This window comes from Poecilia mexicana, unplaced genomic scaffold, assembly GCF_051168715.1.
Source record: "Poecilia mexicana isolate PSO_F unplaced genomic scaffold, ASM5116871v1 scaffold_17, whole genome shotgun sequence".
NCBI classification, from domain to species: domain Eukaryota; kingdom Metazoa; phylum Chordata; class Actinopteri; order Cyprinodontiformes; family Poeciliidae; genus Poecilia; species Poecilia mexicana.
This window is the reverse complement of record NW_028263386.1, coordinates 25,793,202-25,807,694: the sequence shown is the minus strand read 5'-3', so window position 1 is coordinate 25,807,694 and position 14,493 is coordinate 25,793,202. Positions and strand designations below refer to the sequence as shown.

Here is a 14,493-nt window from a genome sequence, read left to right as displayed (position 1 = left end):
ATCTAGCTGTGTAGTTTGGAGCTAATGCATTCTAACATTATGAGGCTGCTCGCGCTGAGGCAATCCACTGTATTAAAGGGCCTTGGAATGAATATTTAACAGCATATTTCTCTTCGCATATTGTCAGAGAAACCTCTAAAATTTCTTTTTAAAAATATATTTAACAGAACACTATAACTGGTCCTGATGTACTTCTTTGTGTGTCATTGTGTGACTACAAAATGCATTTACAGCCCTTGTAAAAAAAAAAATGTTCACATCCTTTTGAATTTTTTTTTTCATGTTAAAACTTATCCATTGCATCTTATTGGGATGAAATACATTTGCGTTCAGCCGCAGCGACATCCACTAAGACGCATTAACAGCTGCAAGTCTTTTGAGGTTCGTCTCCACCAGCTTTGCACATTTGAAGTCTGACTTGTACCCATTCTGCTTTGAGTGAGATTGAATGGAGAGCATTCGCTAACATCCGTTATTTGACTCTTGCCACATATTCTCAATTTGACATACGTTTGCACTTTGGCTAGGCCATTTAGACACATGAATTGGTTTTGATCGAAGCCGTTCCACTGCTGTACGTTGTGGGTGCTGAACCATCGTCTCCATATCGACTCCTTTCTGGCCACAAACGAAGTTAGCGACGAATTTTCTTGGTGTCAGATTAATACCAAAATATCCGTTAGTGTTGAACGTACTTTTTTTTTTGCTTATAGGCCAACTCCTTTAGCACAACTTCAACGTGACATTAGTCTTTTCCAGTGTTCAATCATATTTTAAAGCACTGGGCCAAGAGGAGCAGCTATTGTGTCACTGGCTGCGTTTCCATCTTTGTCAATATTCTGCTCATGTCGAAAAAACACAATTTCATAATTGCAGTGTTTACACTTAAAAAAATTACATTGAGATCACAAGTGAATAAGATTGTTTATAAGTCATTAAAAATCTCGGCAGCGATGGACGTAAACATTAACATGAGATATTCATAAGCCATGGTGCCAGCATTCAACATCCATCAGCAGATGAGGCTTCAGTGTTTTATTCAGCTGTTGGATCCATGAGCCACGTCTATTTAGGAGCGCTACCTGTGCTGCATTTTGGGTAAATTCTAGTGTGCGGTTTTACAGAAGTGCTATAGATTCAACAGGACACATAACGTTTTAAGAACTGTGGGAAGTTGTGAGAGCTCTGATGGAGCCAGAAAAAAAAAAAAAAACAAACCAACATCCACCTCCTACTTCAACTACTTTTTATAAAAAATTTAATAAAGCAAATCTCAGTTTGCATAACTGTATGGTTAATGGAACCACGCCTACCGTTTGCGGATTTCACTTGCGCGTCAGATTTCCGGGCGTACCAGAAACACGTGACTACGAAAGTTCCAGATCTGAACTTTTGCAGTGATTAAGTTCATTAAAGTTTGTACCGTGTTAAAGTCTATGTAATTAATTAATCGAAATTAACCCAATAATGCAAATGATTACCGCATTTTTCATAACTTTATTTAAAAAAATAAAACAGTTTCACAGTCACGCACTACTTTTGAGTCGCATAAAAGCCCAAATAAAAAAACCTAAAAGTTTGTGGTTGTGACACAACACACGTGGAAAGTTCAAAAACGATCAGACTGCCTGGCGACGAGCTCTAAATGCGCAAATGAAACTTAATCACGGTGTTTCTGTTGCCATGACGCGCTCTGACAGCGTCGCTCAACTTCGTGTTGTAAGCGAGAAGATATGCGCGAGATTTCGCTGCCTGAGAAACTGACAGATATCAATGTCAACGTGTTAAATTATCACAAAGAAAAAAGGCAGCGTTGCCTTTCAACTCCCCGGTGTCATTTATCACCCCCGAGTGGCTTCACCTGACACCATGTCAACATGTTCTAATGCTGTAACTCTGTGAAGCGACAGGGTAAAAAAAAAAAGAAGAAAAACACGACAAGAGACCTTGTTTTTACGTCTCTGTCTATCCATCAAAGCTTCTGCAACCCTGATCCACTCAGCGGAGCGCACGCGCCAGATTACAGGTTTCTTGAAGAAAAGAAAACTACCCTTCACCTCACTTGACCACGAAAATGTGTCCTCCGAATTGAAAATAATTATCCCAACACACGCGCCCTCCGCTGTCCGCAATTTGCCACGCGCTCTGAATTTAAATTTCCTGTTTCTGTTGCATGAAAATGGCAACTTGATGCGATTGATGAGTGCCAGGGTTTAACGTGGGCAGTGGCCTGGTTTAATTTTAGCGTGTGACTGATGGCCAATGTCATTTATTCAGCAGGCATCACAACTATCGGAAAAAAAAAAAAAAGTGGGTCAAAAGAAGAACTTATAAGGAAGGGTTGCATCAGGACATTTTTAAGTTTGAGGGTTTTTCTTTTTCTCTTTTTTTTTTGGCTGTCTGCTCCGTGACGGATCGCGACGGCGCTCAAGTTAATGCCGGCGCAGTAACTAAATTAACATTATATGTGTGTGTGTGTGTGTGTGTGTGTGTGTGTGTGTGTGTGTGTGTGTGTGTGTGCGTGTGTGTGTGTGTGTGTGTGTGTGTGGTGTTGGGGGGGTGGGGGGGATTTACCTCCAGGTCTGAGAAGTTAACACCTAATCCTGCACCGGAGGAATACCTGATGAGGACATGTTTATATGGATGAGGGCCGCTGCCACATTTTATATCGCCGTGAAGCGCCGCAGCAGATGGTAATGAAATTCACACGCCTCGATCTTAATGTTTCGTACGGGACGAATCCACGTGAGAATCCCATTCGCGCCGGATATTTTCCCTGACGACGCTCTAAAAAAAAAAAAAAAAAAAAAGGCGGGAAATTTACTGACGATCTAAAAACATCCGCTACTCCTCTGTTGATTTTTTTTTTTTTTTTAATTACACCCGGGCAGTTTTGAAGTAGTAAAACAGCCATACAAACGTGTCAAATATGCAAACTAACTTTCAAGATAATGACCACACTTACATGCACACAATAAAGCATATCACTGGGCGAGGGTTGAAGGATGGGGGAGGAAGGGTGAGGGTGGGGTGGGGGGGGGGCTGGTTAAGGTAACAAATCAAATATTGCATTTATATGCACAGCTGTATCCTCATTACTGTCAAACTCCTCACGCCTGAGCCATATTCCCCCCTAACTAAGAGTGGGGATTTTTTTTTCTTTCTGTGAAATATATGGCTCCATAGCGTGAAGAAATTTGGTCCGAACATTCCCACCGACAGCAACGAGCGACCGCAAGCACAGCAGATACGGAGAATTTGTACAGCGCTGTTTAATCAGATTCCTGCTAAACTGAAAACACAGTTTTACTCCATAAATGATGAAAAAAACTATCAGTTTTATCCTCAACGGGAGGCCAGATTGGATTGTTAAAAAAAAAAAAACACACGCACACAATGGAGAAATCACAAAGAGGAAAAACACCTGAGAATAAGAATGTAACAGTACTTAAGAGTTACTATCTATAACGGTTTTATGGGCCATTATTATGGAATTGATCAGATTTTCTGCTGCATAACAGCTGAGACTGATATTTACAGACGAAGTTAAAAAAGAAAAAGCAGTATACACAACATTTTTATTTTTTATTTTTGCCTGGTATTAAATCAGGCAAAACCTTTTGTGTTTTAAGTCTGAAAGATTATTTCGATTTGTTAATGTTTAAATAAAGTATAATTAAGGCCATTGTAGATAGGAAAAAAAGAAGAGCAAATTTTTATTTTAGTATTATTTAAAATTGACATTTTTTATCTTTACATCATGTTATAATGTTATTCCCTCGTCACAAACATACCTGGAGTTTAGCGTTGATTCTTTCATGCATGTTTTAGAAATCCTTGAATCTCCCGTGGCAACCATTCAGCTGTCCAAAACATCTGGGTGGTCTTAGCTCCGCCTTTGAGGTGCAGCTCCTTCTCAGAGCTTCAGAGGTTCTGCCTCACAGAGCAACCTTGAATCTCCCACTCAGCTCCTTCAGACTAGCCTGCAACAATTAGCAGCAAACACCTGATGGAACTTCGCATCTGCTGAGCTCGTTATTGGAGCTACTTCTCAGTGAAACGCTGGTAAAATGTTGTTAAAGGGTTAATAAAGTAGCAATATTGTGATAACATCCTGAAGGATGCATTATTTTGTAAATAATGATACTTTAATGAAAAGTTGGCACTTTTAATTTATTTTTAAAGCAACTTTTAGAGCAACTTTGCATTAAAAGTGTCATTATTTACCGAATGACACTTCATGATAACAGTCAAATATTCATAAAGACCCCTTCATGTTCCTAAAGGATGTTATGTCAGTCTTATGCACAACCCTTCAAATAAAGTGTCGCTGCTTTATTTGGTGAGAAGTTGAGCATTCTTGGAGCCCCCTGCTGGTCTGGAGGCTATAGCACACGGCTCGTTGTGTTTATGCCTTGGTCTGGATCTCTTTACGAAATATATCACCAGGGTGGCATTTTATGTAAGGAGCAATAACTCAAAATTTTTTGTCAGAAACAGTAACTATGTATTTCTGTCTAATATTATATATATATATATATATATATATATATATATATATATATATATATATATATATATATATATATATATAGCCCAAACTGTGGCAGCAAAGTGGAAATGTGAAAATATGTGCATCATGTATTTCTGGAATCTCTTGGATTTAAGTCCGCAGGCTGATGATGTCTTCCATCATCTCCTGCTTCCTTCAAGTTTTTTTTTTTTTTTTTTTTAGGCCAAGTCTAGAGTGTTCAAATCATAACTTATTGAACATCAAAGGGAAATGTAATGAGATGTATGGAGATGTGTTTTTTTTGCCTCCGTCGCACACTGAGACGTAAAAATCCGTGTCAATTGGGAATATTTTTGGAGCTTTCTTTGTGAAATCTTCTCCCTTCTCCAGTTAAAACGAGCGCCGAAGTTATTTCATGTTAGGTTATGAGATCTGCCTGATAACGGAACGACATCAGCATTCACCAATCAAAGTTCAATCTAAACGAGCGGTGACGCATTTTATGAAATGAGTTTTTACGGAGCAGGGAGCCAGCAGACGGCATTTACAGCCTCATCAGAATTTCAGCAGCAGACTCAGACTTTTGCTCTGTGACTGGGCTACCTTAAGCACTTGCGAGTGTGGGATTTTTGACCGAGAGCTGTGCGGCAAATTCAATCAATTGCAACCTGTGGAGAGGGAGACATTACATGTCCTCCCTCTCTGTCTGCGGGAAGGGAAGCTAAACCGTGTTGAGAGAGAGAAATCCTGCAAGAATAAGAGAGCAAGAACTCCGTCGCTGTGTTACTGAAAATAGGCAAATTGAAGAGTTCTTGCAGTTCTTTCAAATAAAGAGCTCGGTGCAGTGAAACCATAGGACATGAAAAAATATGTTAAAGATTGGAAAAAAAAACTGAATCACTTGCTAAAGTCGAGGATGCAAAGACGGAGGAACAGGAGAGCTGCACATCAACGGCCTCACAGCTGTTTCTGTCCAAATGTCACGCATACTTTAAACAAACTTTTTAAATGTTTCCGAAAAAAAAAAAAACTGAATTAGGTGTGTTTCCATCTAATATTTCTGAAACAAATCAGTCAGGTTACACGAGGTGTACTTTTGTTGCCGTTACGAATGGCTGTGGTAAACAGGAAGTAGAATTTCCAAACCAGCACAGGCCACACGTCTCGGGGAAAACTGAATGAGTTGTAATTGTTCCGTCGTCTAGCATAGGCTATGATTCCCAAAGCATCACCAGAAGAACACCACACCCACAATGAGACACAGCTGTGACAGAATTGTGATCTTGGATTTATTTCTTGTTTTTCAGATGGAAATGAAGTGTCGTTTAGTGCAGATGAAACCAAACGGTCGGATTCGACCCAACCTTCTTGTATTAGCAAGCGAAGCCGGAAATGTGAGATCCTTCCCACTGCCCCAAAATACTCCACAAATGGTGTGAGGTGTTTGTGCTGATGGGCGTTGTTTTGTTTTCACCGAACAAAGCGCTGCATAATTAATTAATTTTTATTTATTCAAAAAGCATTCTTCAGACAGCTGTTTGTTCAGATGGAGCTTTGCTGTGGTGCTCAGTTGAAACGCCAGTCTTTTCTGATCTAAAAAAATATTCTACATATAATGTTATGTATTAAGTATAATTTAGGTGAAAAATTGACCACAGGGGAAAAAAAAAATAAAGTAAAGTTCTTGGACTTAAATTTGATCCTTCTTCCTCTGATTCACTTTTCATTTTCAGTCTTCTTGCGTTCACACCTGCACTCAGTTACAGTGAATCTAATTAACCTGAAATAACAGCTTCAGCTGTTACAGCAGGATTTTTTATTTTTATTTTTTCATTTTCAGATGATTAAAAAAAAAAAAAAAGAGAGAGTTTGGCACCAACAGTAGCGCTGGATGATGAAAACACCAATGCAAAATCCCCCCAAAATTGGATGAAGTAGCTGCATAACAATGTGGCTTTAGAGAGCATTAATTACTCCGGCATCTATCGTTTTAAAAATATTTAAAGGGTTAAAGTCTTGAAACAATTAGCAATTAATTTTTTTTAAAGTCAAAATAATGAGACAAAGCCATGCAATAAATCATAATTTGTCAGGCCTAATTCAAGTAATTCATTTGAGGGAGTTTATACACTTTTTCATCGACGCACTAATTATCTCCTGATAAAGTCGCCGATACTCCACTGGAATAATGTTTGTTTAGTTTTTTTTATATAATCTGCACACTGCATTTTGATTGCACATCACTCTTCAAGTCCCTCACCTTCGCTGTAGTTTTCTCCAGCTGGGGTCACGTTGCCGCTGACGAAGGCGTGACTAATCGAATGTGATGAAGAGCAGAGATCGTGTCATCGGGTCGTTGCAGTTTAGCGACGGTCTGGAGCGGTTCGGCTCAGAGTCGCCGCCCCGTGTCATTCCACATTTTTAACACGAGCTTGCGTAATCTGTAAGCACTACACATTTGGAAATTGTATTCTCACTTTTTCCTGACCGCCGACGCCAGAACGCTCTCATTTGCAACTTCCTGTCCTTGATTAGGTTTTACTCCCAACTAATCTTTTTTTTTTTTTTTTTATCTAAATCTGCTGCTTTTATTGTCAGATCTGCATCTGTGTCTCAGAATTCAGAGCAATCCCACACAAATGAAGTGACGCTACTTGGTGGTGTGTGTGTGTGTGCGTGTGCACGCATCCATGCGTGTGTGTGTGTGTGTGTGTGTGTTTGGGGCAGTCCTGGTCATTTATCTCCATGGTCTTACAGATTTGGTTGATCACTGAAAACAACGTTTAAAACCCTTCCTTCCTAGTTCTGTTATTTTTCTGGAAACAGATGTTTAAATTACACATAACAGCTTAATTTCATGATTTTCTTAACAGATTATTAAGGAATTAAAAAAATAATTTTAATAATTCATCCTTGCTTGTAGTTTTTCCGAGTATCCAAAAAATAAACATTTTGCAAAAGTTTATGATCAAATTTTTTTTGGCTTTAAATCTAATTTACACATGTATAGTGACAAACAATAATAAACTGAATTCAATTAATAACGACTAAGATAATTTAACAAAAAAGATATTTTATGTACGTCAAAATTATCATTCTGTGACAGTATAATATCAGACAAATAATGTGTGAAAAATATCAAGCTTCTCTTCTGCTTCTCCCATTGCTCCCAGTAAGAAGTACAGAAATGCACCACTAAGTCAGAAACGACCAATCAGAGTCAGGAGGAGGGTCTTACCTCTGTGCTCACATTCTCCCACTTGCTGTTTGCTAAGCTACAGCTGGTTCACCACAACATAGCCTGCTACCAATGCTAACGCTAGTTAGCATAGCTACCGACGACGGCGGATAAACAGTTTTCCTGTAACTGTAAGTTGTTTTTCCAGCATTAACACACTAAGCAGCATACAGGAGGTTGATTGGCAGCGCTAAGATCCTCCTCCTGGCTCTGATTGGTTGTTTTTGATTGCCATTTTTGTAGATCGCAACAATAGCGCTAGAAGGAGCTAAAAGAAAATGTTCACAGATTAGCTGTCTCATGCCATGCTGTCACAACATGGTGACAGTTTTAATAAATTTGGACAAAACATGTTTTTGTACTGCAGCTTTCACATTGTGTATAAATATTTAAAATCAAATATGAATACTTTTCTCATCTTTCCATCGATTTAAGCCAATCAGCTAAAAAAAAAAAAACAAAAAAAAAACCTGGGAATGATTTAAAAATCGAAATGTTTGCTTTGGTTCCTAAGTAACGGTGCACTTGATGACGTGCATTTTCCTTCCAGAACGTGATGTCACAGCGCTTTCCCTGCAAGATTTGTAACTGAATATTAGCTTTCAGCTAATATTTAGTCTTCCGTTGAGAAGACTCAGGAACTCAGGCCTCTGTGCACTGATCATGATGGAGAAAACGTTTATGGAAACCAAGGGCTACACATATAAGGCCTCCCTTGCAGAAGGATCGTTTGGTAAAGTTGTAAAAGCAGAGTCAATTCATCTGAAGAAACTAGTCGCTATAAAGATTATTGGCCTGAACAAATACACCACCGTCAACAGAGATAAGTTTGTTACTCAGGAAAAAGAAATTATTAGAACTTTAAAGCATCCCCACATCGTCAAAACCTATGATGTCTTTGAATCTCGCTCAGAAATGGTAAATATGAACATTTTCTTTGCTGTAAGCTAATTCTTTGGAATGACAGAACCAAAAATACTTTTGGTTAGACAGCTATGGCTAAAGGGTTTGGCAGTGTTGCTGTTATTATTATTGTTACCATCATAATAACCTAATCATGCAATCTACATCCTTTGTTTTTTATGTTTATTGGTAAATCACTGGCTAAATGTAGTTGTAGCTTTAAAGTGCTAATACCTTGTTTCCATTCTCGTGCCAACATGTTGAAAGCTAGTAAGTAGCGCGCAAAAGGACATGGGGGGGTAAAAAAAAAAGGATTCTGAGACACTGCAAAAGTTTTTTGAGATCCTGTGAAATGTATAAAAAAAATCCAGAGTTCAGCTGTTCCACCAAATTACGCGACCCATCATAATCTGTGAGCGCATTTCTCTGCATGTACGTCTTGAAGACAAAAACTAGCATGGAGCTCTGACGTTATTATGATTAGGTCTGGGCAGTAAGGTCGTGGATTATGTCAGCTGTCATAACCTGTAACTTCTGTGATGCTAGCTATATCAGGGTCAAATATCCTACTACGCAGATTACACAAACACTCTTCTTCTCACTGGTCTATGAGATGTACATTCACAGAAATGCACGCTATCGCCCCCTGCAGTCACAGATTATGATGGGTCACAGATTACTGCACATGTTGCCAGCAGAAACCAGGCAAGAGTACATTATTCTAACCATTTAAACTATTTACTTACAATCAGGCTAATAAAATAATTTATAACTTGCTGCCAGCACAGATCACCTCTCTCTTATTTTTAACTTAACACACCGTGATACACAGTTGTAGTGTGCTAACATGCTAGCTAATGTTAAGATAAATGCTGGTAACCATGGCAACGAGTGAGAGTTTGAAGGCTTGCCGACTCTTTCTGCAGTCAAGCTGCATGTCCTTCCCCAGTGTTTAAAAACAAATTATCCATCTATAATGAACTGAGCTAAAATTGCCAAGTCGGTATAGGATTTGTGCTTCACATGTCTCTCATTTATATGAAAACCACGTCTTCTCTCAAGCACTGATTTAATGTCTGTATACTTAAGTTCAAACTCAGGACACCCTCTGGGCGTCCTCCATTATGTCTCAGAATTGACCCTTTGGGTCTCACAACAGTAAATTGGGATCTCAAGAAACTTTCACAGGATCTTGAGCAACTTTCATGGGCTGCCCATGACCTTGCAAAGGATCTCATCAGTGTTGTGGTACTCGAGATCGGTCTTGGTCTCGAGTCCGGTCTTAAGACCGTTTTCTGATGGTCTCGGTCTCGTCTCGGACTCGACCGTATTTGGTCTCGGTCTTGTCTCGGTCTCTGAGGACTCGGCATTTTATTTCAAGACCAGTCGAGACCGCAACTGTGAAAATATCACTAAACGTGCAGCATACTGTCCAGTTTATTTGTTAACATCTTTGTTTTCAGTGGATGCAAAACTCACCGATTAAAATCCAAGCAACTACGTGTTTCTCCCCCTCCCCCGCCCCTCCCCACCTTTCACTCGCGCGCGGCGCTACTCCCTCCTCCCTCCTCCCCCTCCCCACCTTTCACTCGCACGCGGCGCTCCAGGACATGCGCAGTGGTTTTCTCTCAGCGGCAGAAAATGTTTGTCTAATCGTCAGTAATATAATAGCGCTGCATAAATAGTAAGAAATCCGATGGCCAGAGCTAACTCAGCAGCGCTTCGCTTTCACAGACGGTGGGGACGTCTAACTATTTTCGTCACTTAGAAAAGTAGCTCAAAGAAGGTAAGCCCCGTTAACGTGATGTTAGCAAAGCTAGCTGTACAGAGACACATAAGAATTTGTGATGAAAAAAAGTCACTCACTGCCTGAATTATTGTGCGGAGATGTTGACTGACCTGTCGCATATATAGGACAGCTATGTCCAAAAGTCTGCAATATAGTGATGTGACATTCAGAAACAGTCGATTCTTCTCCACGGCTCTTTATTTATTAGATAGGACTGGAGTGTCACTCACTGAGAGCCGTTGTTCTATCAGATTACCATACACTGTCAGAATAGCATACGTGCAGTGAGTACCATGCCTGCGCATGCGCATTAAGAAGTCCGACCGTCAGAGGAGTTGTCAGTTCACCATATGCAGCAAGTTATGACGAAAATAAGTCATTAAATTGTTTTCAATGATAACTATATAGATATACATGTGTTGTCATGGTTGCAAAGTGTATTTAAAGCAGGTCTGGCTGCAGCTGGAGTCAGCTACAACACACGCCCGTGTAAAACTCACTTAACCGCTAAGTCAGGATGCCATACAACTGTTAATAACAGATCTACGTCACGATTCTATGTTCCTAGCATACATGCAGTGAGTACCATGCCAGCGCATGCGCCTTAAGAAGTCCGACCGTCAGTGGAGTTGTCAGTTCAGCATATGCAACAAGTTATGACGAAAATAAGTCATTAAATTGTTTATAATATGACATAATATGATAACTAGATAGATATACATGCGTTGTCGTGGTTTCAAAGTGTATTTAAAGTAGGTCTGGCTGCAGCTGGATGCCATACAACTGTTAATAACCAAGTGTATGATGATCTACGTCATGATTCTATGTTGCTGATTAAATAAAATCATATGGTAATGACAGCGTATGCATGTCTGAGCTAAGAGTACGACTATCTGACAACGTATGCTGATCTGACAGAACACCGTGAGTTCGTGTTAAGCGTATGACGATCTGACCTGACAGAACACCTGTTCTTTGTTCTAGTAATGCTCTGAGTACACTGCATCATTATTTAATTATGTACGTTGATATTTAAATGAACAAATAACTAAAACACAAGAACGAAAGAGCACGCAGAGCATGCACATTGCTCTTTGTTTTTGTTCAAAGTGGCAGCTGTAATGTCTGCCATGGTGTCAGACTACCTGGCTTCATGTACTGGGAGAGAGAGTGAAAACAGTCCCGATGAGCGCCTTCTGTTTGGTTACTTCTTGCTTGTTGCTCCTTGGTCAGTGTTCATAGTTGAGTGTTATTTACCATCAGGGCATTGCCTCAATTGCTATGTTTAATGGTGCAACAGTGGTGGATTCTTATATGAGCAATATGGGCAAATTCCCAGGGTGTTATGTTTTTAGGGATGGCACGAGACCATCACACATTGTAACACAGAAATGGAATATTTAATATTGGTAAAATGTATTAAGTATTTAATATCTAGGTGTTTTTATGGGAATATGGATCTTTCAGATTATTCTGAGAAGCAATTTCGATCATATTTTACATTTTATTGTGTCATGTAGCATGGCCGCTGGTCTTGGTCTTGACTCGGTCTCGGACCCTAAAAGTCTTGGTCTTGTCTCGGTCTCGATACACTCTGGTCTTGGTCTTGTCTTGGTCTCGGGTTAGGTGGTCTTGAACACAACACTGGATCTCATACATGGAACTTGACACCCAGGTATGGAGGACTCAGGCACTCTGATCTCTCAAGAGATCCCGATCCTTTGCAAGATCGGAATTTTGTGAAAGATCCCGATCTTGCAAATTTAGAAAATTTTAGTGATTTTAGAAAAATCACAAAAATTTTCAAAATTTGCAATATCGGGGAAACTTTTGGATGTTCTCAAGAAACTTTTTTTTTTTAAGGTGGTTTTCATGTCACAGTAGACTGACGGGAAAGAGGGCTGTGAGGGAGGGGGAAGACATGCAGGAAAAGGTCAAATGGCCTGGACTGGAACCCATGACGGCAGCATGGAGGCCATGGAGCCTCTCTGTGTTCTCTGTTCATGGGTCTCTGCCACCGCTGTACCCTGATCTTGGGAAACTCATGATATCTTGAGATACTTTCACAATATCTCAAGAAACTTTCAAAGGATTTCAACAAACTTTCACGGGATCTCGGTAAAATTTAAGTCATCAGACATAATTGAAAAGGCAGTCATTCTTTTCTTGTATAAATGACGACTCCAGCGAATGCAAATACCCACTCTATCTATCTATCTATCTATCTATCTATCTATCTATCTATCTATCTATCTGTCTGTCTGTCTGTCTGTCTGTCTGTCTGTCTGTCTGTCTGTCTGTCTGTCTGTCTGTCTGTCTGTCTGTCTGTCTGCTGTGAAAAGTGCTGCATTGTCTGACTGATGAAATGATTCCTTTAGGTCTACGTGGTGATGGAGCTTTGCCCACAAGGAGACGTCGCAAAGCTCATTTCAGCCAGAGGGGCTCTAGATGAATGTTTCAGCTGCAGACTTTTCAAGCAGCTGTGTCTGGCCATTCAGTATCTCCATGGAATTGACATTGCTCACAAAGATATTAAATGCGAAAACCTTCTTTTGGACGCACACTATAACCTCAAACTGTGTGACTTTGGCTTCAGCGAGAAGCTCAGTTACGTCCAGGGCAAACTGGTGCCGAGCGACACCCACTGCGGCACCTTACAGTACGCCGCACCGGAGATCCTGAAAAACCTCCCGCATAACTCAAAGATCGCTGACGTGTGGAGCATGGGCATCGTGTTGTACAAGATGCTCTGCGGGTTGCTTCCCTTCATCACCACCAACACAACAAAACTAGTGCAGCTTCAACTGAAGCACAACATTAAGTTCCCAACTGGTTCGTCTGTTTCAAGTCAGGCGAAAGAGCTGATTCACAGCATTCTGCACCCGGTGGTGGAGCATCGGATCACGGTCAGCAGGATGCTAGAGAGCCAGTGGGTGTTGAAGTGGACTGAGGAAGACAGCGACGAGGGGACAACGGCGACTCAGACGGCGACTCTCAGTGAAATCAAGGAGGATAAGCTAACAATACATAACTCGGACGCAAAGGAAGGACTTTCCACTGCGGTCCCGTGAGAACCACCAAAGTCGGACAATTTCAGGATTGTTCAAAGTTGAATAAATGTGAACCTTCTTAATCGGCTTGGGTGGTGGTTTGGTTTTCACACGCAATAGAGTGAAACAAGCGATTTGCTCCGTACTGGTTTCTTTTGTTTTCTGTTTGATATTTCAAACAGTTTTTTTTTTAAATTATTCAAATAAAGTCAAATTGTGAAAATACTCTGGCTGTCATCTCCAAAACAAAAACAACAACAACAAAAAAAACAGGTCATTTGCCCAGGCCTCTGCAACTGGCTCCCTTCCTCATGGAGAAGCAGCAGCTTCGAGCTTCTCACCCGATTTCTGAGGCGGAGCCCAGACACCCTGCAGAGAAAACTCGTTTTGTCTGCTTGTATCGCCTTCTCGTTTTTTCGGTCATGACCAGCAGGTTCGAGGGTTGTTGCTGCGACGGGCACCGACAACCGAGGCAGGCGCAGATCCGAAAAGCCGCTTTGGTGATGGAGGCATGGAACGTGGCCGACTTGTACCCGATGTCCTCCGCTTTCCTCGGAACGTGTTTGAAGTTCTCCCGGAAGTGGGAGTTAAAGCTCACAAGACGATCCCAGCAGATTATATCCACACAGAGGAAACGGAGGGAGGTGGGGGCTTTATTGTCAATAACCTTCTAAATCCACCGTAAGCCAGAAAAAGAGGGAAAAAGGAACTTCTGATTAACGCCACTCAAGGAAGACTAATAAATTCTCCAGCGACGCTCTGAATGTGACAAATCCATCGAGCGAACCGCCGGCGCAGCTCGCCCACCCACCCAGCCCCCCGTGTACATCAAAGCCACTTCAACCAACCGCATTATAATAATGATATCAGGTTATTGCACACTCAGATGCATAAACTAATTGTCAGATTCCAGAGTTCGAACATATGGCTCCGTGAACCGCGGCGTGGCTGAGCGACCGACGCCGTAAAAATCACAATCCGGTAATTAATGCCGATCCCA

The 14,493-nt window shown here is 40.8% G+C and overlaps 1 protein-coding gene across 1 annotated transcript; it reads left to right on the top strand.

Annotated features, from left to right (window-relative positions):
* Positions 1 to 7,662: 7,662 nt before the first annotated feature.
* tssk6 (testis-specific serine kinase 6) lies at positions 7,663 to 14,108 on the top strand. The gene is made up of 2 exons (XM_014967071.2): positions 7,663 to 8,669; positions 12,822 to 14,108. The coding sequence occupies exons 1-2, from the start codon at positions 8,415 to 8,417 to the stop codon at positions 13,512 to 13,514; spliced, it is 948 nt and encodes a 315-aa protein (XP_014822557.1). The 5' UTR covers positions 7,663 to 8,414; the 3' UTR covers positions 13,515 to 14,108.
* Positions 14,109 to 14,493: the final 385 nt, after the last annotated feature.

Coding starts and splice junctions, on each gene's coding strand:
- tssk6 (XM_014967071.2), top strand. CDS start 8,415: ATGATGGAGAAAACGTTTATGGAAACCAAGGGCTACACATATAAGGCC. Junction 8,670..12,821: donor TTGAATCTCGCTCAGAAATG/GTAAATATGAAC, acceptor TGATTCCTTTAG/GTCTACGTGGTGATGGAGCT.